Genomic DNA, 23,556 nt, shown 5'->3' with positions numbered 1-23,556 from the left:
TATACGCAGTTTATCAATTGTTAATTTCCATTTGTTCATCGCGCTTGGAAGACGGTACCGTGGTGTCTCGAATCCATAGTTAGTGCGAGGACATGGTACATGCCAAGTCTCCGTATACCGAGTAACACGATTGGCAGGATTTGGTTGCAAGGCGGCCAAAGTGCGTAAAAGGATACCTCCTCTGCGTATTTCTGATGTAAACGTTGACAGAAGCTGGTGTTCGTAATTACTGGTAATTCTTATAGTTCTGCGTTCCGCTCTATACTTATCCCTGTGTGGGCATGTGAATAACTAAAATATAGAGGGACTTTCGCGTAGCTCATTAACAATACAGTCTCTGCACGAAGATTGTTTGCCTTTGTTTTCGACGGATCCGAAATGAACAGCCACCAACGCCATCCCGCTTAATTGCGTGGAATTAAGTAAATTAAGAACACGGCGAACTAATTGGCCCATTATAACGACAGCCCCCATGTCGCGAGTGATTATTGGGGGAGGTGCCGCTTGACAATTGTTTAATTAAGTTACCTGAGAGAAATAAAATTACGGAGCCTTCCTTTCAGAAGATGACCTCTCATTTTCCCTGTTTCATTAGGCAACGTCAGTTCTAATTAAGGCCCTGTCTCTCGAACTGCGGTATTTCGTGCCACTTTGTTTTCAATTGAACACGACGTCTTTGCGTCTTTATTTTATTAGCCTTAGTGTCAACACTTTTCCACCTGCTCAATTTGCTTCCCTCTATTCAGAAGGAAGTGACCTCTCAGCGTATCGTTTCGTGTTATCCAATATCTAACACGATTCTCAAACGCCAGGACTGCGTATTGTGCGTTTCTTTAAGCAGTATGCCGCTGCAAAGTCGCGCACTAATCTGGAATCTCAAAAGAAATAGACGCATGATGTTTCTTTTCTTTTCCTTTGTTCGCAAAAGAGCAGAATATAAGCGTTCCTTATTACTTCCACAAGTTCTCTATCGCTCGGGCTTATACCGTGATTCCTTTTATGCATCTAAGCTCAACAATGCTGTTCTTCTCTTCTTAATTCTTTTTTTTTCGCTCCTTTTGCATTGGTTATGACACATCTTTCTAGAAATTGGCCTGTTACTGGGTCCTCGCGGGCAAGTCGGTACGTTTGCTTTTCTCGTTACGATATGGCCCGCACACACGAAAAAGAATGACTCCTTGCGTGCCATCTTTTCTCTAAGTGTTCACCGTTCACGACGACTGCGTATGCGCGTAATGGTCCGTCGTGGAGGAGAGAGAGAATATGAAGTACGCCAGGAGAGAGGGTAGCCGCAAAGACGCGGGAAAGAACACAAAGTGAAAGAATCAAGCGGAGGTCTCGAACTGAAAGTTTAGTCGGTCTAAACATACAAATATCGATGTAAAGGAAAGAACACCGCAGCCGGCAGTGCAGGCAACCGTGCCTTCCTTATTGCTCTGGATATATCAGCTCACGCTCGCTGGTGCGAGTCTTCATGGGTTGGGTTATCGTGGGGTCGGTCGGCCGGCTTCAACAAGCCAAGAAAACGCTCTCCGACAGCCATCAATCTTGACAGGGACGCTTACTACGGGTCCTCTTCTTCCCGCCAGTGGTTCGGGCCGTGGGTTCGCCGCGGTCCGGCGTCGGAGTCATCCGCCTCGGCGACGCCAGGGTCCGTTCGCGCCGCTTATCGGTCGTCAAGTCGTCCTTTATGATCCTCCATCTCTGTTCCACCGCCAGCAGGCCCCTTTATTTTTTCTCTTTCGTTACATTTACGTCACGTCTGTATCAATTTCATGACTCCCCACCCCCACCCCCCACCCCCCAAACACGCTCCCGTCCCGCAATCCCTCGCTTCCTCCGTCACCGTGGTGGACTCTCACGCTCGTCCGAGTGAAAATGTATTTTCAGAAAGAACGAAGAAAACGACAAACAACCGGTGGAATAAGCTTTAAGAACCGGGGCGATTCTCATCCCATATACGGTGCCCTCTCTTCAGCAGCGACGCCGTGCTTTCTTGCGCGCGCCGTGAGACCAATCTCGCGAGCGCCCGCACGAGAGTCGCTCGCTTGCCGCGGCACGGTTGAATTCCTGAGTGGTTTTTCACGAGCGAGTAGCGTCCTCTCTTTCCTCGGCAATATCCATCGCTCTCGCATCCCTGTCTCATTCCTCTTGCGTCTCCCCTCTCAACCCTTATTCGTTTTCATTCATCTTTCTTTGTTTTCCTTCTCTTCCTACGCTTCGATTTCTATTTGTTCGTTTCCTTTTTTTCTCTCCCAGCTCGTTCTCACTTACTCGTCGGCGTGTCGCACCGCCTAACATTGCAAGCACAGAGGCCGAGGAGCGTCATGTTATAACCCTCGCTGGCTGTGCCAACCGCCTCGTAATCGACACCACGTGCCGTGACGATGATGGAAGACCTATTCCCTCCCCCCTCCGTCCTGCACCGCGTCAAACCGCATTCTCTCTTTCTCATCTATACCACGTCCTTGCTGCGCCGCGATACACTGCAAACGCGAGACCGATAGCATTAGGCGGCATGTTTGGGGAGACATGGGCGGGGTGGCACGATGGTATACCTATACCTGCGGCAGTTGTGAATGGCTTGGACGCGCACTTTCTAAAAGAGGGATGGCAGAGGTTTTATATCGTTCGTTTTTAACGCGCTCGTTGGACCGGGACCACCATAGTAAACGAAGGGCTTGCGAATGTATCATGCATTGTCGCAACGGTCATGAGACGAACCGGTAGAGTATGCCGGACCGGACGCATTGAGGCTAGTGTCGACAGAATATAACCTGAAAAAAAAAACAGGACTGCATATTAAACTACGCTCGCTTTTCGTCCTTCCTCCGTTTCAGCGCGAAACTTTGTTCCTCATTCTGCCGCAGCTGCGTGTCTCTAGAATCGAGAAGCTTGGCGAGTATAAAAATGTAGCTCTCATAAAATTTTTATTACGAGGCACGCAGTTTTCGAAGGAAAAAAAAGAGAGCCTCATGGAAGACCTCCAAATAAAGCACGCTTTTGAGCTCTCTTTTTATGCATCTTTATTACGAGCTTCGAACTCACAATGTACCCGAGAGGCGACCTTATAAGCCGAACTCGATGAGTTGAAGGAAGTAAAAATACGTAGGATAAGATGAATGCTACAAGTGTTTACTTTTGAAGCGAGGAACCAGTAAAATACATTATTCAGGAAATTCGTGTCGCCGTTTCGTTGCAACCACTTCCGCGGCTGAGAAGTGTAATAAAATCGCTGGAAGCTAGACGCTCGCTTCGACGACGAGTTCGTAGGCTAGAGAGAATTTCAAACCACAAAGAGTGGGACAGCTATATCCTACAATGCTGCACCATGAAAATAAAAAAAATATATATATATTTTGATAGAAGCAGTAGATGTTCACCGATATACGTCCTTTCTTTTCGTTCCGGCTGACGTCAGTTTGCGAGGTTTCGCGAGAATATTTCCGTATCCCGTTGGCCTGGCAGTGGCGCTTTTCCCGCATCCATTATCCATCACCCGCGTTAGCATCGCTCGGCGAGATCGAGTGCCTGCGGCGAGGAGGCAGAAATGCGGAATAAGTGCGGCGGCCGTGCGAGGCGCTGGCTGCGACCCCTTTCCAGGAAGCGCGCCTTTGTTTATTGGGGTCCGCGCAGCCAACAAGGACCATAACAAACACGACTCATCTGCGCAAAGTGGTTGCGCGAGCTTCCGTACAGAGCTGCACTAGCTCCATTCCGGCATCCTGCCTACCCCTTTCGAAAGCAAGGGTAAAAGAAAAACGAAGAGAGAGGGAGATAGAAAAACGCAGCACTCAATGCCTGCCCGTGTCTTCTCTCTCTTTTTCCTCTCCTCATCCTCCTTTCCCTTCCTCGTCGTTCCATACGCGGCGCGGCACTCGCCTAAAACAGGGCGCCGAGGCTTCCTTCATCCAGCGTCGGTCCACCGAAGCACACAGGCGCGTTGGTTATGTTTGCATCGGCGTTCCTCGCATTCAAGCGGCCGGATCGGCGAAAAAAAAATAAAGCACGGCGGCGTGAGTGGGCATGCCTGTTCGCTCGCTGCTTTCATGGTGTGCTAAGGCTCGCGGGGCCACCGCTGCCAGCGTGAGTGTGCGTGCGTCTTGCGTGCGTATGCCGACAGACGTGGAGAGAACGTAACGCTCTTCGTTCTGTTTACTTTTCTCCCCACCCGGACTCATTTTCCTCGCGTGCCTATGCCATGTCCTCTTCTCCCACTACAGCCGGATGGAAAGACCGAGGTATCTGTTTACCCCCCCCCCCCCCCCCCCCCCCCCGGGCCAGTCCGGCAGCAGCGGCGAAAAGAGCAGCTCTCCACAGATTGCTGCCGGCAGCCCATCCGCTTTTCCCCTCGACCTACTGCCGCTCTCGTACCACTCCAATGCCCAATTCCGCCGCACCTCGTCCTCACCCTCCCACTTCTCTTTCACTCATCCTGAACCCACCTTTAGCGAGCAAGCAGCGGCCGCTCTGTTTATACGATTGTCCCTCAAGCGCGAGCCGTGCTCATGAATAGGACGCGCCGCCGGACCTCGCCCCGCAGCTAAAGGCTCGCGGGCGGCCGGGCACGCGACCCGCTGACTCTGTTTTTCCTCGCAAACGGGATTTGTTACTGTTACGATTATGCGCCGAATGCATCGTGTGCCCGTGGAGGACGCGCCGCGGCAGTGATTGGTGTGGCTCCTGGTGGGAGCGAGCGTTTCCCGGACTGACGACGGGTGTTCTGTCAATACTCGTTGGTCGGTTGCCGCTGCAGCGCACTTTTCGCGCACCGATGGCCGTGGGCTGGCACCACAACACAAAAATAAATGGCTTCCTCCTTCGCCAACAGGCACGCCATGGCTCTCCTGTATGTTTGCGTAATCGCAATAAAGAGTACGCTCGATGTTCACGGTGGAGGTAGGACACTTTCTTTCAGTGACGGGGAGAATTGCTGCTCGTTCAGCGGAAGGCCGATGAACTCCTCATGTGGAAAACAACCACAGGCAGCACACACACACACACACACACACACACACACACACACACACACACACACACACACACACACACACACACACACATATATATATATATATATATATATATATATATATATATATATATATATATATATATATATATATATATATATATATATATATATATATCCGCGCAGGTACTCCTTTTGGAGTTGTGTAGGCGCGGAGTTTTACTGTAGCAATTAAAGAGTATAGCCGTAGCCTCCCCTTGAACATTATTTTCAGAAGGCACCAACATGATATCTTTCATCTTTCTAGCTTTCCTCGGCATCTGGAAAGGCCCGCACGCGAAATGAGTGTTTTGCAATCATTGAAATAAGCGTTTGGCAATAAATTTTCAGCAAGTTGGGACTTTACCAATATGCGCACTGTTCGATGTGTACACATTGTCTATAAAGAGGAGCTTTTATTCTACATCACGAAATGTTTTAATAACGCAGTCATTGCAAGTGGTCACCTTTTACATCCGTTTTTTTTTTTTTGTGCGTGTGTCTCCGGTTCAATGAATTAACATGGTTTAGATATACTAACATTCTACCTGCGCGGACATCTAGCCCCGTGATTAAGGCCATGCCTTCGGAGTGTGAGGACCTGGAGTTTAACTTATGGTCTGCCAAGAAAAGTTGTTTAGTTTTGTACATTGACTTCTTTAGAGCGCTGATAGACTTACGTGACAGAGGAAGAGGCGGACGAAGAGCTTTCCCGCTTTACATGCTTACGGATTTAAAAGTAGGAATTTAATGTTTCCTGGTGCACGTCCAAAGTGCGTGGTTTCGTGTCTTTTGACAGACGAAACGATGATTCAGTACCTGTTCCTGTGTTTTTTTCTGTTGTTGTTTAGCATTTCCTTTTTTTTTTCTCTCACTCAAGGTTCATATCAAAGCCTTACTTCGTCTTGCTCAGCGTGCGGCAACACATTTTGCACATTTTGAGCTTGAGTACCTGAGCTGTGCGATTTATAAAGAAAAAAAAATGACTTTGATTCTAAGCACAGTCCTTTAAGTGTTCTTGTCCGCTAATCTCTTAGCCAAACCATCCAGCACTAAAAAAAGAAAAAGAGTATGTGCGACTTCTTTCGGAGAGTACTGACTTGCCACGTATGACTCTCTTCAAAGAGACACCTTAGCTCTTTTTTGGGTCTCATGACCCTCTGAAGAGAGTGCAATGATCTACAAAGAGAGTTGGCACGTTTCTTTAAAGTGAGTCATATACGTGGCAAGCAAAAACTCCCAAAAAAAGAGTCAAATGACTCTTTTTTTTTTTTTTTAGAGTGAGCTCGCGACATTGATTCCTCGCCACTTGCGACGCCGTGCCCAGAGGGTCTTATCTCTGTGCTTCTCAAAAGCTGATCCTCAATATTTAACAAAATTCACCTTGCACAATTCACGTATAAGTATTCGTTTCCATGCTTGTAGTTGAAAAAAATATTTTATGCCCACGATGACAGACAACGTCACAGCAAAAATTTTGCAGAGCGAACTCGAGGAAAATTAGTTGTCAGTCATGCTACCTGATACATGGGTAGCAATATGCGCATTTCGTCCCGGAGCGCGCTCTGCATCATCCCTAAAGCTAAGTATATTAGTTTCTATAATCTGCTGAGCCATGGTATGTGCTCTGTTTAGAATTTCACGAGGTTTCCCTCCTAGAGTTCGTCGATGGAAAATAGAGAGCCATGTGCACTCACAAAGTCAGGTTGAACTATAAACCGGCAAGACTTGAATTTCGACTTAACTGTTCCGGCATCCCATTTCAGTAACGAGGTTAACCCGTAATCTAGGGGAATGTATTGCGCCTAGCCGGTCGTGCATCCTAACTGGACTCTGTGCGCACACGAGGTACATAATTCAGGCACAAGTATTCGTTTCCGTGATTGCAGCTGAAAAAAAAAGGTGTTCCCAACGCTAACGGGTGATGTTGCAGTGAAAATATTGTAGAGTTAACTCACAGAAAATTACCTGTCAGTCATGCTACCTGATACAATTGTAGGAAAGAAGATGACTCTTAAGGGCTCGTTTTTCTTTGTTAGACACAGTATTAATGAGACCTAACAGACAATAACGCCAAGGAAAGTATAGGGGAGTGTTACCTGTAGTATTTAGAATATAAATGTGAAGAAAGTAAAGTGGACGAAAAGATAACCTGCCGCCGGCAGGGACCGAACCTGCGACCTTCGAATAACGCGTCCGATGCTCTACCACTGAGCTACGGCGGCGGTCATCCTCCCGTCCACTTTATGGGGTATATATGTGCATTTAAACCTTGGAGTGTTAGTCAGCGCCAATCGCAGCCATGGCGGCGAGTGTGGAACACTCTTTTTCTGCCTTTCTGGCGTCACGTAACACGTGATCTTTTTACGAGCTGGCAGCTGACCAATAATCCCTCGCATACTACCTGAAGGCATCAAGTCTGCCAGAACGAGACCCTTGCTATGAATGAAGGAAAGAAGATGACTCTTAAGGGCTCGTTTTTCTTTGTTAGACACAGTATTAATGAGACCTAACAGACAATAACGCCAAGGAAAGTATAGGGGAGTGTTACCTGTAGTATTTAGAATATAAATGTGAAGAAAGTAAAGTGGGCGAAAAGATAACCTGCCGCCGGCAGGGACCGAACCTGCGACCTTCGAATAACGCGTCCGATGCTCTACCACTGAGCTACGGCGGCGGTCATCCTCCCGTCCACTTTATGGGGTATATATGTGCATTTAAACCTTGGAGTGTTAGTCAGCGCCTATCGCAGCCATGGCGGCGAGTGTGGAACACTCTTTTTCTGCCTTTCTGGCGTCACGTAACACGTGATCTTTTTACGAGCTGGCAGCTGACCAATAATCCCTCGCATACTACCTGAAGGCATCAAGTCTGCCAGAACGAGACCCTTGCTATGAATGAAGGAAAGAAGATGACTCTTAAGGGCTCGTTTTTCTTTGTTAGACACAGTATTAATGAGACCTAACACTCTTAAGGGCTCGTTTTTCTTTGTTAGACACAGTATTAATGAGACCTAACAGTCTGTTAGGTCTCATTAATACTGTGTCTAACAAAGAAAAACGAGCCCTTAAGAGTCATCTTCTTTCCTTCATTCATAGCAAGGGTCTCGTTCTGGCAGACTTGATGCCTTCAGGTAGTATGCGAGGGATTATTGGTCAGCTGCCAGCTCGTAAAAAGATCACGTGTTACGTGACGCCAGAAAGGCAGAAAAAGAGTGTTCCACACTCGCCGCCATGGCTGCGATTGGCGCTGACTAACACTCCAAGGTTTAAATGCACATATATACCCCATAAAGTGGACGGGAGGATGACCGCCGCCGTAGCTCAGTGGTAGAGCATCGGACGCGTTATTCGAAGGTCGCAGGTTCGGTCCCTGCCGGCGGCAGGTTATCTTTTCGTCCACTTTACTTTCTTCACATTTATATTCTAAATACTACAGGTAACACTCCCCTATACTTTCCTTGGCGTTATTGTCTGTTAGGTCTCATTAATACTGATACAATTGTAGCAATATAGACGCTGATGAAAACAAGTTTTATGTTTTTTTTTTTTAATTAGGCGCTGCGAGGTAAGTGAAGATCACCTCTGCAAATCATTCATGCTACCAGCTTGATACCATAATTATCGCCGACAGTCGCCCATTTAACTAAAAATGATTGATGAACGTTTTATTGACTGCAGTAAGCGGTCATGAAACGTTAAAGACCTTCGTGTTTCTACGCAGTTTAACTTGGCAGAATTCTCTTAGAACGTCCTTGCTCCGAGATATACGGTTACAAAGTTTAACGGTGGTTCGCATGATTAAGCATGCAAGACAATGAAGATCGACGCAAAGGTCCTCCCTATCATGCGACGCGGCTCTCGCGTGCGGCGTTTCGTGTGACAACAGGGCGGAAGCATAGGTATACTGAAAACTGTTCCCGTTTCGCTTTCGGTTGGCGAAGTCAAGGAGTGACTGCTCGGAATGGCATACACAGTATGCATAATCCTGCTGAGGGCGGTCACAGAGGATAAGTTTTCGGCAGTTTGTTTAGTGGCTCGCCTGGTCACCACAACGCATTTGGGTTTCTTATCTGCTGGCTTCCTTATCCCGGCAAGGCAGCTCCTGCCATGGTTAAATGCAGCACGGCACAGGCGTGGCCAGAATTTTTTTCAGGGTTGGAGGGTTCAGCCATACTTTATGCATGTTCGTGCGTCCGTTTGTATGTGCGTGTATATATATATATATAGACATGCAAAACTGAAATTTTTCGGGGAGCTGTGGGGGGGGGGGGGGGGTGGTTGTTAAGCACTGGCGTTACGTGATAAACACGCTTACGTGTTTTGATAGATGGTCTTCTCCGATTTTCCATTTCGCGAGCTGAGAGTGAAAGGAGAACAGCTAGGTAACATCTTTGCCTATGCTTTCGCCTTGTTGTGTAGGTCCGGATCCCATGAGTTACCTCCCGGTAATGTTCAGTTGTTGTGTCGCCTTGTTGTGAGACGAAATTCTGCACGCAGCAGCCGCGTCACATCAGGAGAAGCTTAGGGCCGATCGTCACTGTCTTTCATGCTTAATCTTAGGAAGCGCAACTAAACTTGGCAGTCAGACATCTCAGAGCACAGATATGCATAAAGATTTATTCTAAGAGGAACTATGCAGAAACATGACGGCCTCCAACTTTTTAATACAAACATACCCGCTTACTCCAGTCACTAAAAAAATTCATTATTCAATCTTAGTTAATTGTGCGGCTGACAGCGGTAATTATCGCCTCTCTTTGTGTACCCTTGAAACCTAATTTGCTAGCAGAGTGGTCTTTACGTACCTCCAAGCGCCTAATGTTGAGAGAACGACAAAACATAATCTTCATCAGCGTGTATGTATTTCGTCCCAGAGTGAGTTCTGTCATTTCTGTAGATGAATATATCAGTTTTTCTTATCTGCTCTGTCATGGCATCTACCTTGTTGAGAGTTTCACGAGTTTTCCCTGCCAGAGGCCATTTATGGACAGTAGCGAGGAATGTGCGAACTAAAAGTCAGGTGTTCCTGTAAGATGACAAGAGTTGGTTTGCGACATAAATATCCCTGCATCGCATTCTAGTCTCAAGGTTCACCCGTAGTATAGGATCTCTTACTAGCCTAGCTAGTCATACATCGTAACTTGAACCTTTCCGCGAAACTTTATCTTGCCGTCTTCTCTATTCGAATGCAAATTAGGTCAGCGAGAAACCATGGCAAAGACATTGTATATACACTTATTCTACTGCACTCCTTTGAATATTTGTGGCATGGTATCGCATCATCCGCATTCATTGATGGCAGAAAAAAAAATACCGTGAGAACTATTCAAACACAGACGAGTCAGCGTGTCTGACTTCGTATAGGCAATGCATCTTTCGCTTGTCTTGGGTTTATGCTAAAGCCGCTCAAAGCCACATGCTTGTTTGACCAAGTCCAATTCTTTACAGGCAAATGAAGACCTGTGGTAAGGCATGTCAACCTCCGAACATAACTGTTTCGCATTTGGGCTGAATAATATTTCTGTATTGAGAAGTGTATAGTCAGAATAACCGATTCGTCGCTAGGAACGGGGAGACAAATTCACAAAACTTCTGTTTGGTAAGTGCGTTTTTCCCTCGGGCAGCAGGTTTCGCTAATGATACGTCTCGCATCGTGATTGACTGAAATATTCTCTTATGAAAGTTTCAACGTAAGACGTTCTCGTGAATACGGGCCCTGACACTCTAAACTGAAAAACGAAATGTTGCAGACATAACTGAGTAAAATGCACAGACGTCTGTCTCTTAGAAGCAGTGTGCATTACGTTCTGTGAAGTAAAAAAATAAATTTTGTACTTTCTGCTAATAACGTTTCAGCGTTTACAGGCTTGTGGAAGGCTGTCGTAAGCGGGGCCGGGGTCACATATACTGTATACACCCTAGAAACTTTTCATGTCTGGCTGTAAATTGGTGCACCGTGGAGGGCATCACAATTCATGTCATACCTGTGGCACATAAGACGTCAAGCAGAGCCAGTGCAGGGAACGATAAAATATATCTTGATTTGCCTAAGTCAAGTTTATTTAAGGTAAGCCTATGAAAAAGTGACCACGTTAAAGAAGAGATGACATGCAGTATCCTTAGACAGAGGCAGCTATTGTCGAAATAGATTATGGTAGAATTCAGATACAAATGGTATACAGGTGAGATTCTGAAAGCGTAGTCTTATCCGGGCGTTATTGAATTCAGTTCGAGCGTGAGCGTATGACGTGCTGCGACTTCGCATTGCGCACAATATTGTTGTATACGAAATTGCTCGAAATTGCTCGATGGAATGCGTTTCTCCTCAAGCGAAATACAAAACCCACCGACTAAGAGGGAACCATTTTGCTCATAGAACTAAATCTACTGAGTAAGATGTAGGATACTGAATTCACGATTTGGAAATCGATTGCAAGGACTAGCATTGGGAAATTGGAGGAAAGAGTCTTTTCTCGGGGGCACCTTTGATCGACTCAAGTCGGAGTGATGCACTGGCGTACTGAAAAAAAAAAAACACTGAGCACTGTATTTGATCTCGTATGTTTCCTGCCCACAACTTCCTAACCTCTACTCATGAATCCAGTCAACCATCTGATTTTCCTAATTCATTGTCCGATTCAGTCATATTTGCGTAACCAATAAAACTTGGAGGACGCTTAAGCTCCACCTTTAAGAGTGGAATGCAACAACATTATCGGGCGCCGTTCGCATCGCTTTCTCGTTCCTCACACTTCAACCGCGCCGTTAGGAAGGAAATGTCTGTGCGCGTGACATTGGCAGCTGTAAACTCTCTTAGGGCGCCTACTGCGGGTGCAGTTGAGAAGTACTCACTACGCCATAGTTAACTATTTTGCGAAGTAGCGAAGTACCCCCTACGCGTCCGTTCTGTAAGGCAGTACGCGCACCGTCGTAGCGGCACACTTTGTTGATAAAACATACTTGTAGTCTGCCCGGGATAAAATCAGGACAGTACAATTGTAGCAGTTCATAGCAGCTTTTAGCTAGTGAACCTCTCAAGCATCTGATCTCTTCTGGAAAATAAAACAATAAAACATAATGATTTGATAGGATTAATGTTGACTGAATGATGGCGAATGTCGGCTACATTACGTTCCTGTGAACATGCAACGCATTTGTATTCATTTTATGTGCAAAGGGTGGCAAGTTCTTAAATGTGCGTAGATATAGCAGGCGCTAACGTAGCTGTACTTTGCGTTTCTCAGCAGTCAACGAACAAAAGTGCCACACTGGGAGCGGCCAATATGCTCCGTTCGAGTGCATATCCTATCGGCAAATTTAGACCTGTAGAAATATTTTGTGGGGGTGCTATATCACCCCTGTAAAGGCGACTGCCGTAGCTTGGGCGCGGCCGCTGTGTTTGCAGCGCACGTGCTTGGCGTAAGCGGAGACGTTCGGCCAATGTCAGGGATGCGCTGGCTGTAACCCGAGTTTAGCGCGGTGGCGCCGGCGTCGCCACCGCGGAGAATTATAGCCGGTGCTATAAGTCTCGTTTGGGGTGTGAGTCTCGTTTGGGGGTGTGGCGGCGCGCGCGGATGGGCGACGGCCACGGTAGGTCCGGAGGGGGTTAGTACGGTTCCGCGGCTCGCTTCCCTCGGGCCCTCGTGGTGAGTCGTGCATCGGCAGCGCCGCCTCCGCATTTCTGTTGCATTATGTTGTCTTATTTTATATCTCATGTATGTCTTATGTTATATTGTATTGTATGTCTTATATTGTATTGAGTGTGCGTGTTGTTTTCCCAGTATTCATTGTTAGCGTGTTACGTGTTACTAATTCGGCCGGCGAGCTCGCCATGTATATATGTAAAGAAGTGTTTAATAAACCTCCACGTTTGTTGCACGACCGCGTGAACTGTCTCCGTGTGTTCCGAGAGCGGCGGCGTTTACCGCATCAGACCCCACAATTTACAGGGCTAAATTTGCCAGCAGTTCACTGCATTTTCCGGGAGTTGTGTAATGCTGGGAAACTTACACTTAAGAGCCTTTCAAAGCTTCGGATCTTTCAACAACCGCTAACAGTAGAGTGACGCAATGTCAGGCTGGGGGGGGGGAGAGGGGAGGTTCGTAATGTTAAATAAAAATTTGAAACTAACATTGTATACAAAAAGTTGATCGGATGCATTCAGTTATTCAATACGGTTTAGGCTTGGGGGAGGCACGTGAAAAGTTTTCGTCGCGTTAAAATGGATGCGGGCATCGTAATAGATACCCCCACACACACAAAAAAAAAGATTAAAGGGAGGAAGCATTGCGGTTTCCCGTTTCTCCTAAACACACCAAAGGCATCATAAATGCGGTGAATACTGTTCAGCTTTTCGGGACATAGAACCGGGGCAGAAACAGCTTGCATTAGCGGCATTTCGTTTCCATATCAGCCGTCTTGAGTTACCTCAGCTAGGATAACTGATATTGTCGCGTGTCTGAAACGGGATATTTTTGGGCCTGAGAACAGATTGAGTAGTGAAATATAACGCGTTAATAGCCAGCAGACAGAGAACTTTATTTAGGCCCTGAGGAACGCTATCGCTCAAGGCGGTAGAGCAGCGGGCCGCTCCCACGTCAGGACGGGTAGGCCGAGCCTCAACGCCGCGTCGCGGGCTCTCTGGACAGCCCTGAGTTGATGCAGAAGTTCTGAGCTCCTGCGCCCAGAGCTTCATTCCTCTTCGGTCGTGCGTTGAGAACCTTGTAATTACGGGCACTGCCAAAGCATGTGATCTAACGTAAAAGCAGCGCCACAATCTGGGCATTTTGGATCAAGGCTTTCAATGAACTGCCTGTAGGGTGACTTTTTTGCTGTTCAATTTCCTAAAAGCCCTTCCTTTTACTCTCGTCATTACTATCAAGTATTCATTAATTAGCATTTCATATTTTGGTAATATCACCACTGCAAAGGAGCATTAATTTAAATTATTTCACTTCTGCCATTCCTTTTCTTTGACTCTGACCCAAACCCTTTTTTGTAGTCTAAAAATGTTGAAACATTATCACTGTGGTACAGGTCTGCAATGTGTCAATGTCGTTACAGCGTGACAATGTCATTACACGGTCTACTGAACGTTTCTTCACGAGATACATAACTTCAAGGACAAGAAGTAACCCAGACGACATATTTCATAGTTTGCCCATTTCTTCTCTATTGATTTTACCTGTGTTCAAAGAGATGCGGCGCGTGCGCACTCACAAACGTATTTTACTAGGGGATATTAATAACTGCTGGAGTATTACGTGCCAAACCGACGATATGATTAGTAGCCCTCGTCCTTCTCCCCCGATTTTCCCGAGGGGAGGGGGCTGCGAGCGCGCCGACCGTAGAAGAAGAGAACGATGAACGATGGCGCGCTCGCAGCTCGCGCTCAGCAGCCGCTGGCAGCTGGCAGTTGCGGCCGGGCATCGCAAGAGTAAAGATGGCTGCTGGTCTGTCTCGGTGTCTTCCCTGGGGGGTTCAGGGCTAGCCGCAGCCCCGAGACCCCTACAGATTATAAGGCACTCCATAGTAGAGGGCTGCGGAAATTTGGAGTTTGGACCATCTGGTGTTCTGTAACGTGCACTGACATAGTACAGTACATGGGCCACTAGCATGTCGCCTCCCTTCAAATGCGATCGCCATGGCCGGAATTGAACCCGCTTCCTTCGGGTCAGCAGTCAAGCACCGTCGTACAAAGTTTTAGTTGGGCGTCCGCAGCAGCTCTGCGCCCTCAGTCTGTCCTTAGAAATGGCTGGGAGCCTGCGTCGCAGAGCTGCTGCGGACGAGCAGCTGAGACTGTGTAATAACGCGTTAACCCTTGGATAGATCTGCTTCTTCAAGGTCTGGCGCTGTAAGGCATATTCGATGTGAGACGAATCTGCCTTTGTAATTTTTAGACGCACATAAGTAAAGTGAGCCCTTTTTTAACCAGACACCGTGATTCCTTAAGAATAAGCGAGCGGCGACTTGACTCCATCGATTTCTCTCCGTTTCATCCGTGCGCCATGCGTGGTCAAAGAAGAAGCTCAGTCGTTCAGACGAAGTAAGTTCTACTCAATCATGGACGGTTTCTCAACTTCCAACAGCGCGTGATTTCTAAAACTGCTGGGTATTTCCATTTTCGATAGGATCTTGCCTGACTTTAAGGGTGACACAAGATGCTATTTAAGACGGCTTTGAAAAATTGAAGGGGTTGACCTACCGCAACCTCCACGGGTTGAAATGGATGCCATTCGAGCCAACATAAAAAGCAATTCTTGAATTGGTATCCTATAAAAGTTCTTTTGCGAAACGCTGCTCCCCTAGGCTACTAGCGTGAAACATGCAGTACGTGCGTCATTCGTCTGTATATTGTTCGCTGAGGCGGTTGGCTCGACGTGGTTCTGATCGTCTGAGCGCCATCTAGGACAACGTTAGCCATTGATTCACTTAACCGGTTTAAATTATGCCATAAAAAAAAGCATACAGTGGCGTGACTTATGCGATGCGGCGCAGTTCCAACGGGACGAAACCTCCCCTCCCCCTGACCGATTTTCCTGCGCCTTTCAACAGCAAACGTCGAGTTACTGCTTTTGAACTCGGAATGCCAGTTGTCACAACATAAGTTAAGTTGGGTGATGTAATACAACTCCTGCGGGCGTCGTGGAAAGTAAACCGATGCTGTAAACTGATCAGTGTCAAGCAAAGAGAGAAAGCACAGACAACGCTCAAACAGTTTCTGAATAGTGCCGACATATAGCTCACTAACATTTGTACACGCACAAAAATCGTTTTTGCACTTCGCCTCCATTCAAATGCGACCTTGGTGCAGGGAGCTGAGCCCGCAACCTATACAGTAGCACAGCTCGACAGTCTTTAGAGGCATACAGGTTCGTTTCCGTGCGCTAGTTGCATAGCCTAGTCGCCATCCGATTAACTAAAACAGTTGTGATATTAATTGCACCAGAAGGAAAAACGCCCGTCTAGCCATCCATCATTATCTTTCTCATTCATATCGCCGCCGCTGCTACGACTGGCTTAGCTGTAGCTTGACGCAAAGCGGGACTAGATGGTTAATGGTCGTCATCTTTCTGAACGGCACTTTATACTGTGAATTGCCTTACTCCACTAGCGAATGCAAGTCCTCTGTAGCGCTCTCTGAAGTGAAAAGCTTCCGTACTATATGAAAGAAGCGCAATCGCGGTATCGTGTCTCCATGACATATAATTGTTAGTCCAAGCTCTTCATTCTGGCAATATATCGAAGCATGGCCTCAAGCGGGTAAATAATGGATTGCTATATTGTCGCTAAAATAATCATTCAAAACTAGGGTCATGTGCCTGTATTCACGAAACTTCTCAATTACTGGGACTACGGTGCCGGTAATTCGTGCCAGCGGTCGCTATGATGACTATATGACTGGCGAAAGTCAATCTAGGACGGCAGTTTCGTGCAAGTTTTTCAGTTATGCTGTCGGAAGCCAGTGCTTGGAAAAAAATACTTAAATATGCATGTTCTCAGCTGACTTATCTTGAAGAATCTCGATTTCGCCAACTTATCCGTCTCTTTTTTTTTTCTCCTTCGCCGTTTTCATACAGCGTCTATACTGTACACGGCCGTGATTCGTGGCAAGGTGGCGCTGCCGTGTGACATCACTCCGCCGTCTGCGGACGACACGGTGGCGCTGGTGCTGTGGTACAAGGACGAAGGTCCCGCGCCCATCTACACGCTGGACGCCCGGCGTGGTCACGTGGACCAGGCGCGCCAGTCGGCCGTGAGCGAGCTGGGTGCCCGAGCCTACTTCAACATGATGAACCGGCCCGCCTTCCTACAGCTCGATCCTGTCGAGGAAGAGGACGCCGGAGAGTATCGCTGCCGCGTCGACTTCCGCAAGGCGCGCTCCGTGAACACCGTCATCAACCTCAAGGTCATCGGTGAGTTGGACATGTACCCCTCTGTGCATGCATACTGACCGTACTCGCGTGGCTTATGGTAAAATGTTTCAGACCGGATATCCTGACTTAAAGCCTGTGGCGTTGTGCTTGCCGAAAATTACGTCGCGGGTTTGATTCCTGGTCGCGGCAGCCACCGCTTGATCTAGGCAAAATATTGCCACAAGGTAGCAGTGAGGCAGTGGCACAGTGGCACAACAATATAAATAAATGGCTCATGTACTATACATATTGTTACGTAAAATGACACGAGGCGTGACTATTTACAAGTGTATTTACACTGATGTGCACAGCATCGATCAAGATGGAGGACAGCACCCACAGCAGACAGACAGGCCAGTCCTCTTTGTCGTCTTCTGTACGCAGAATGTCTGGCTCTTGATGGGTTAGCTACGTAGCAATATAGTCGGATACAACTAAGTCCGGAGAGGACCCGCCGTACGAAGCGCGGCAAACGATCGCCTCCGCGACTACAGGAATGGTCCCGCGACTAAGACATGTTCTCCGAATTCAGGGTGACGGGCCGTATGGTTCATGACATCAATCTGGAATGCGTACCCATTGTTGCAGGCTTGTGTGCGTCCGCCCTCAAAAAGGAAACATGGCGGACTTCTAAAGACGTATCCGACTATATAGGTATGTACGGGTGTGCGTTAAAAACTCCTTGATTGTCGAAATTAAATCAGACCCCTTCATGGACTATGGCGCACCTCAAAAGTCTTCGGGTTGTTCTTAACGTTACAGCTCGCCATTAATTGTTTAATTGTGGTCCATCGGGTGACAATGCGAAAATTCGGTACAAGCTCCGCTGAGGAAGCAGTACCGCGCACGTCCTCCGTGCATATGTGTCAAAAAGACAGTCTGTGACGAGTTAGAATGCTGTGGTATGTACACCTCGATATACCTGAGGGAATGTGAACAGACGAGTGAGTTTACTTAAAGTTCGCTAATTTCCGTGACATCACGGTGGCCGGGAACTTTCAAAATTGTCGTCTTTCGGGAAATACGTTATGGGACGCAAAGGCACACGGGACGCGTTTAGTGTATTCTTCTGTGGGTGGAGCTTTTACTGAGTCGTTTAACTGATCAACAAACACAGAATTTATGGCTGAGCAAATAAGTATTTCCTGCACCGAAGTATGCCCGACGCTGAAAGTGATATATGTCACTACAGACACTTTCCATCGCGTTTCCAAGAGGTGGGCATTAACGCATTCACTAGTTCTGAACGCTGGAGATTGGGATACGAAAAAATTCCAGCGCCGTGTATGGTACGCAAAACCAACCTCGCAAAGGCGACGGAAGCTGTAATGTATTCAATGTCCGGCGTGAGGTACTGGTTTCCCGACAAATCGTAACTTTCTACGAAACCAAACTACTTGGTGCTTCGAAGCGTAAGAAAAAAATAAAAGAAAAAACTGAAAGCTGCACATAGGCACGCGCGCTGCCGTCAACACAAGTAAATATTAGCCAAAGGTTACAATATTCTAGGAATCTATCTTCATTCAGCGCACTCATTGACGGATTCGCCGACGACTAGTGATGTCAAGTTGCTGAAAGTACCTGGCCTTCAACATTCTCGCTTGGAAAGAAATACTTGCATCCAACAAACCGGGGTTCCAGCTTCGGGCCATAAATAGTGCCAGGGAGGTGGCTGACAGGCATGGTCTGGCTGATTGCCTTCCCCTTACAGATGACTCTGTAGAGTCAATAAGTGTTTTGAACCATCATCCCTCTACGGTATTCGCAAACACATTCGTATGCAACACGTAACTGCACCAGCCACTCGCGTGCATTAAAGAACTTGCCGCTCCTATTACGCATATGAAATCTTAAAAAATATGCGATTTTCTTTTTTCTGTCTCAACCTGACTGTCTCGGCTTGGGAGCTCTCTCTTTCTAATTTAACGCGCAAACATACCCATCTGCGAATGCTGTGCTTGAGCCAAGCATTACTTCATCTATCTATCCTTTGTCTTACCTATCCTTTGCATAGGAAAACGCATACGCGTAGAACTGGCTGCGAGCACTTGATATATTAACCTTTCCCTGTTTGATATTCGTCAAGTAACGGTGCAAAAGAACTTTCGCGCATAAGATTAAGCTCGTAATCATAAATTAAAGTGCGGGCCTTCGAAACATTTCTTCGTACTCGATATAATGCCCAGCGTAATGACAAGGACTAGGAAGGAGGCAACGCCAGCAGCAACGTGAAATTTGCATGCACATTTAGCCACGCATCTGCACGCGCCAGGCTTCATCAGTCATTCCTTATGCCTCGCGCAGCGTATATTGAAGAAGAGCGCCCATGGCTTTGTTTTTCATCGAGACAAAATACCGTGCTATGCGATGCAGGAGCCTTAACGAGCAGTGCTACCCGAGGCTAGTAATTATTAAGAATAAACAGAATACTGTTTCGGTGTATAGTCGTCCCATGCTTCTTATAGCAGTGTCATTTTGTTCATTTAATTCTCAAAAAATCTCATTATTAGGCACATTTGTTTAATCTCATTTAACTCGCCTTGTTAGAAGTGGAGTTCATGCGCGTAATTAGTACCTTCTTGCAAAGTTTAAAAAGTGGGAGGAAATGAAGTATAGAGGGCGCCCGTTAGTCTAAGCCATCTTCTTTACAGAAAAAAAATGACAAAAATATATAACCAAAACGCTCGATACTTTTTCATGTCATCACGAGATAATTACCGAACTTGCAAACATACGCTTTATTCTATTAATCTATGCTCCTTTAGTAACATACCGAAAAAGAAAAGAAAACTGCGGGCTTCTCCAGTACTTCCGGTTTTGATCTGTTACTGCGACGGGAGCAGACTCGGCCCATCGAGCACCTCCATATATCTAAATAACTTTTTCTTTACTTTTTTTTTTCAGATTTAGGCAACGACGTTTTTGCCACTGACGGTGCATTATGACGCGGCCTTCGCAATGTACATGACTTCGGGTCGAGATTTCAAAAGGTTTTGAACGTTGAACAAACTAGCAGCAGCTCAGAAACATCGAGAAAGAGAGAGAAGTGAAATGGAAAAGGCAGGGTGATTATCCTGGTAGTAATGACCTGGTTTGCTACCCTGCACAGAGGTGGGAAAATAAGGGTTGGAAAGAGGACAGAGAGAGGGATAAAATAAAAACAAAAAAATTGGGGGACGCTTAAGCTTCGCCTTTAAGAGTTGAACGCGATAGCGATATCCGGCCCCATCCTCATCGTGCTCTGTTTCGCTTGTCATTATGTTCAGTCGCCCGGTCACACACACACACACACACACACACACACACACACACACACACACACACACACACACACACACACACACACACACACACACACACACACACACACACACACACACACACACACACACACACACACACACACACACACACACACACACACACACACACACACACACACACACACACACACACACACACACACACACACACACACACACACACACACACACACACACACACACACACACACACACACACACACACACACACACACACACACACACACACACACACACACACACACACACACACACACACACACACACACACACACACACACACACACACACACACACACACACACACACACACACACACACACACACACACACACACACACACACACACACACACACACACACACACACACACACACACACACACACACACACACACACACACACACACACACACACACACACACACGCGCGCGCGCGCGCGCGCGCGCGCGCACTCGACATTATCCCTTACATATCTCTAAGGCATTATGTGCGCTTTGTTGATGCTGCATGTGGCTGATGACGATGAAAAATTATGAATGAGAAATTTGCAGTGGGTGGGAAGCTTTAAACCGCACACTCGTTGCACAATTAGCATTGTGTGACGCCTGGTTGTTATTTTACTCTTCTGCCACGCTATATTACACATGTTAACGCGATTCCTTGCGAGACATGACACCTGTATAGGGTCTCTTTGCAAAGGTGTTTCAAGCCCAAGCGTGGTTCTGTCATAGAATACACGACTGCCACACTGAGTGCCCGGGTTCAAATCCCATCCGATACAGTGTATTCTTTTCTCGTTTCTTTTATTTTTTTTTTTTTTCTTATTTCGCGCTGTAGTGGTTACGTACAAAGGCGGGGGTGGCGGCGGACAGCTACCCCACTGCCGTTATGGTCTGGTAACAGCTTTAGCTGTAAAATGCATAGATGCACACGCATGCAGGACGTTCCAGTCAGAGTTGTTCTGATAGACCGGTTGAACGCAGAAACTCATTACATACACGTATGAACACAAACATGTCCAACAAACGAAGCATGCGTAGACGGGGATGCAAGGAGAAGCAAGGTTAATAAGGCGTGTGGCCGGTTTGTCACCTTGAAGAAAGATGGAATGACTCAAGGGGGTCAAACGAGAGAGAGAGAGAGAGCGAGAGAGGAGGAGGAGGAGGAGGAGGATGAGGAGGGGGAGGGGGTAAAGTAGAGCACTGTTAAACTATACGTGAATGTAATTAACTTAAAGAATGAAAATATTCTTAAAGCACAGCTCAGCTAATCACACACAACTTAAAGACTTCGTAAAAATTACTGAACGCAATCGCAAAAAAACGTTTGTAACGCTGTCAAAGCCTACTTATGGCGTAAGGAGTTTAGATAAAAGCGTAATACAAAACAGTAAAGATCAGATTAGTTTTGAAGGAGAGGGAGAATGTGCGTGTATGTGCATGCGCGCGTGCGTACACGCTCAAAGTACGTGGAAGGGAGGACACAAATCTATTCTTGATGAGAACCTCAGCGACAACCTGAAATAATCTTTTGGCGCCATTTTCTCATGTCTGTCTTTATTTTTCAACGTGGGACAGTAATCATGGCATCGTACGGCTGCACTCTTTTGAGGTGTCATGAGTCCTGCTGGCTGTTGCAGATATTTTCGGTAACGTAGACACGAATGTTTCCCAGCGAAAAAAAAACTATACACGTGACTAGAAAAGAAAGAAGTATTGAAGGAAAAGGGGAGTGAAATGAAGGCATATCGTACGTGTCCAGAAACGTCAATATTTATTTTTCTGTCTCCGGTAATGGGCGTCCTGTTTTCGAGTTGGCCACGAAAGTGCTGTCAGAAATAAAATAAAAAAAGAAACAGACAACATAGCGTTAACGGTGCACAGGACTAAACCTCACAGCCTATATACAAAGGCATAAAAATTTTATCGAGTCCTCACAAGCCCTACAAAAACAATCGAGCTATTGTGAGCAGGCTCGCATGGCAAAACGTCAAGTGGCGTCGTCCGGCTGTCAGATCTGCGCCGCAGAAAAAAAAATCTATATATCGCTCTCCTCTTCCATAAATGTCAAAACAAAGAAACGGGCTTCTATTTCACTTCGTCTTGTCGGCCTGTCACTTTCAGGCGCCACGGTCTCCCACTTGATGAGGGAAATAGTAAAGAATGTATTGTTTTCATTTCTGCCGCAAACCCTTCACAAAGCCGGGTTGCGCAATACAAGACGTGGTCTCCTATCCTCCATTGCAGCAGACCAGTTGTATGTGACAGCCGGCCAATGAATCGAAATGAGCGTTATCTCAAAATGAGGGATCAAACTGTTGTGACCTCAGAAGAAAAGCGATCAGCTCATTATGCCACCTTTGCATATGTGTTTCATTCGCGAAGGCGTTGTCACGAGGTATCGGAACGGATTACATACCTACAGGATTTTCGCGGGACCGAAAACACCACTGAACACGTCCTGTGAGCTTGCACCCACCGGCAACCTCTTCAGATAACGCTAAACCGACTGCACTCGAAATCGTTTTCTGAAGCAAACATTCTAGGACCGTGGCCGTATGAGTCGATGGCTCAAGAAAGAAATGGCTCAAGAGTGTGCTTAAAGTCGACGGGTCTGTGCTATTTTTCGTAGACTTCACTTACTTCTCCGTGTGCGCTCGTCGTGAGAACTGTAAGTCGCGGGTTCGATACCGGTCGCGGCGGTCGCATTTTGATAGAGACGAAATGATAGAAGGCCCGTGTACCATTCGGTTTCAGTGCACGTTAAAGAACACCATATGGACAAAATTTACAGAGCTCTCCTATACGAAGTGCCTCATAATGATATCGTGGTCTTGGCACGCAAAACACCGGATGTTATTATTACTCATTAGTATTGTCTCTCTTCTCTCTTCAGTTCTACCGGTCTTTTCATCGCTTAATTCATCTCTCACAGTGCAGGTTAACAAACCGAACGCGTGCCAGGCTAACCTATCTGCCATTTCTTGATTCTCTCTCTCTCTCTCCCCCTTCAAAACGGCCCGGAAAAACTTACACCGACTCTGTTTGATCTTCATGTCCATCTGCCCTAATGCACTGCTTTACATCAGCTGATGCTATCTGTCGGATGATTTTACATAATGGCCTAATGGATGACTGGTAAGGCCCTTAACGTCGGTGCAGTCTGATTCTGCCTAAGTGCCTCCAGGTCGCCACTTTTCGCAAGTTCAGCCAGCTTCCTCTCATTTTTATTACGCAATCCGTGACTTATCGCAAGTGCTGACTATTCGCTGTCCCTTCTTTCTTTTTTATATCTTCCTTCGG

At 46.8% G+C, this 23,556-nt stretch overlaps 1 protein-coding gene across 3 annotated transcripts in view; it reads left to right on the top strand.

Annotated features, from left to right (window-relative positions):
* LOC119393700 (protein turtle homolog B) overlaps nucleotides 1-23,556 on the top strand; it is a 337,896-nt gene that overhangs the window by 182,899 nt on the left and 131,441 nt on the right. For all 3 annotated transcript variants that reach the window (XM_049416323.1, XM_037660827.2, XM_037660826.2), the window contains exon 2: nucleotides 16,593-16,928. In XM_049416323.1, coding sequence (XP_049272280.1) covers nucleotides 16,593-16,928 — 336 coding nt within the window. The remainder of the gene's footprint in view (nucleotides 1-16,592; nucleotides 16,929-23,556) is intronic.

The sequence above is a fragment of the Rhipicephalus sanguineus genome, chromosome 5, assembly GCF_013339695.2.
Source record: "Rhipicephalus sanguineus isolate Rsan-2018 chromosome 5, BIME_Rsan_1.4, whole genome shotgun sequence".
Lineage (NCBI taxonomy): Eukaryota > Metazoa > Arthropoda > Arachnida > Ixodida > Ixodidae > Rhipicephalus > Rhipicephalus sanguineus.
Note: the sequence above shows the minus strand (reverse complement) of the source record. Positions and strands in the feature narration are given on the sequence as shown.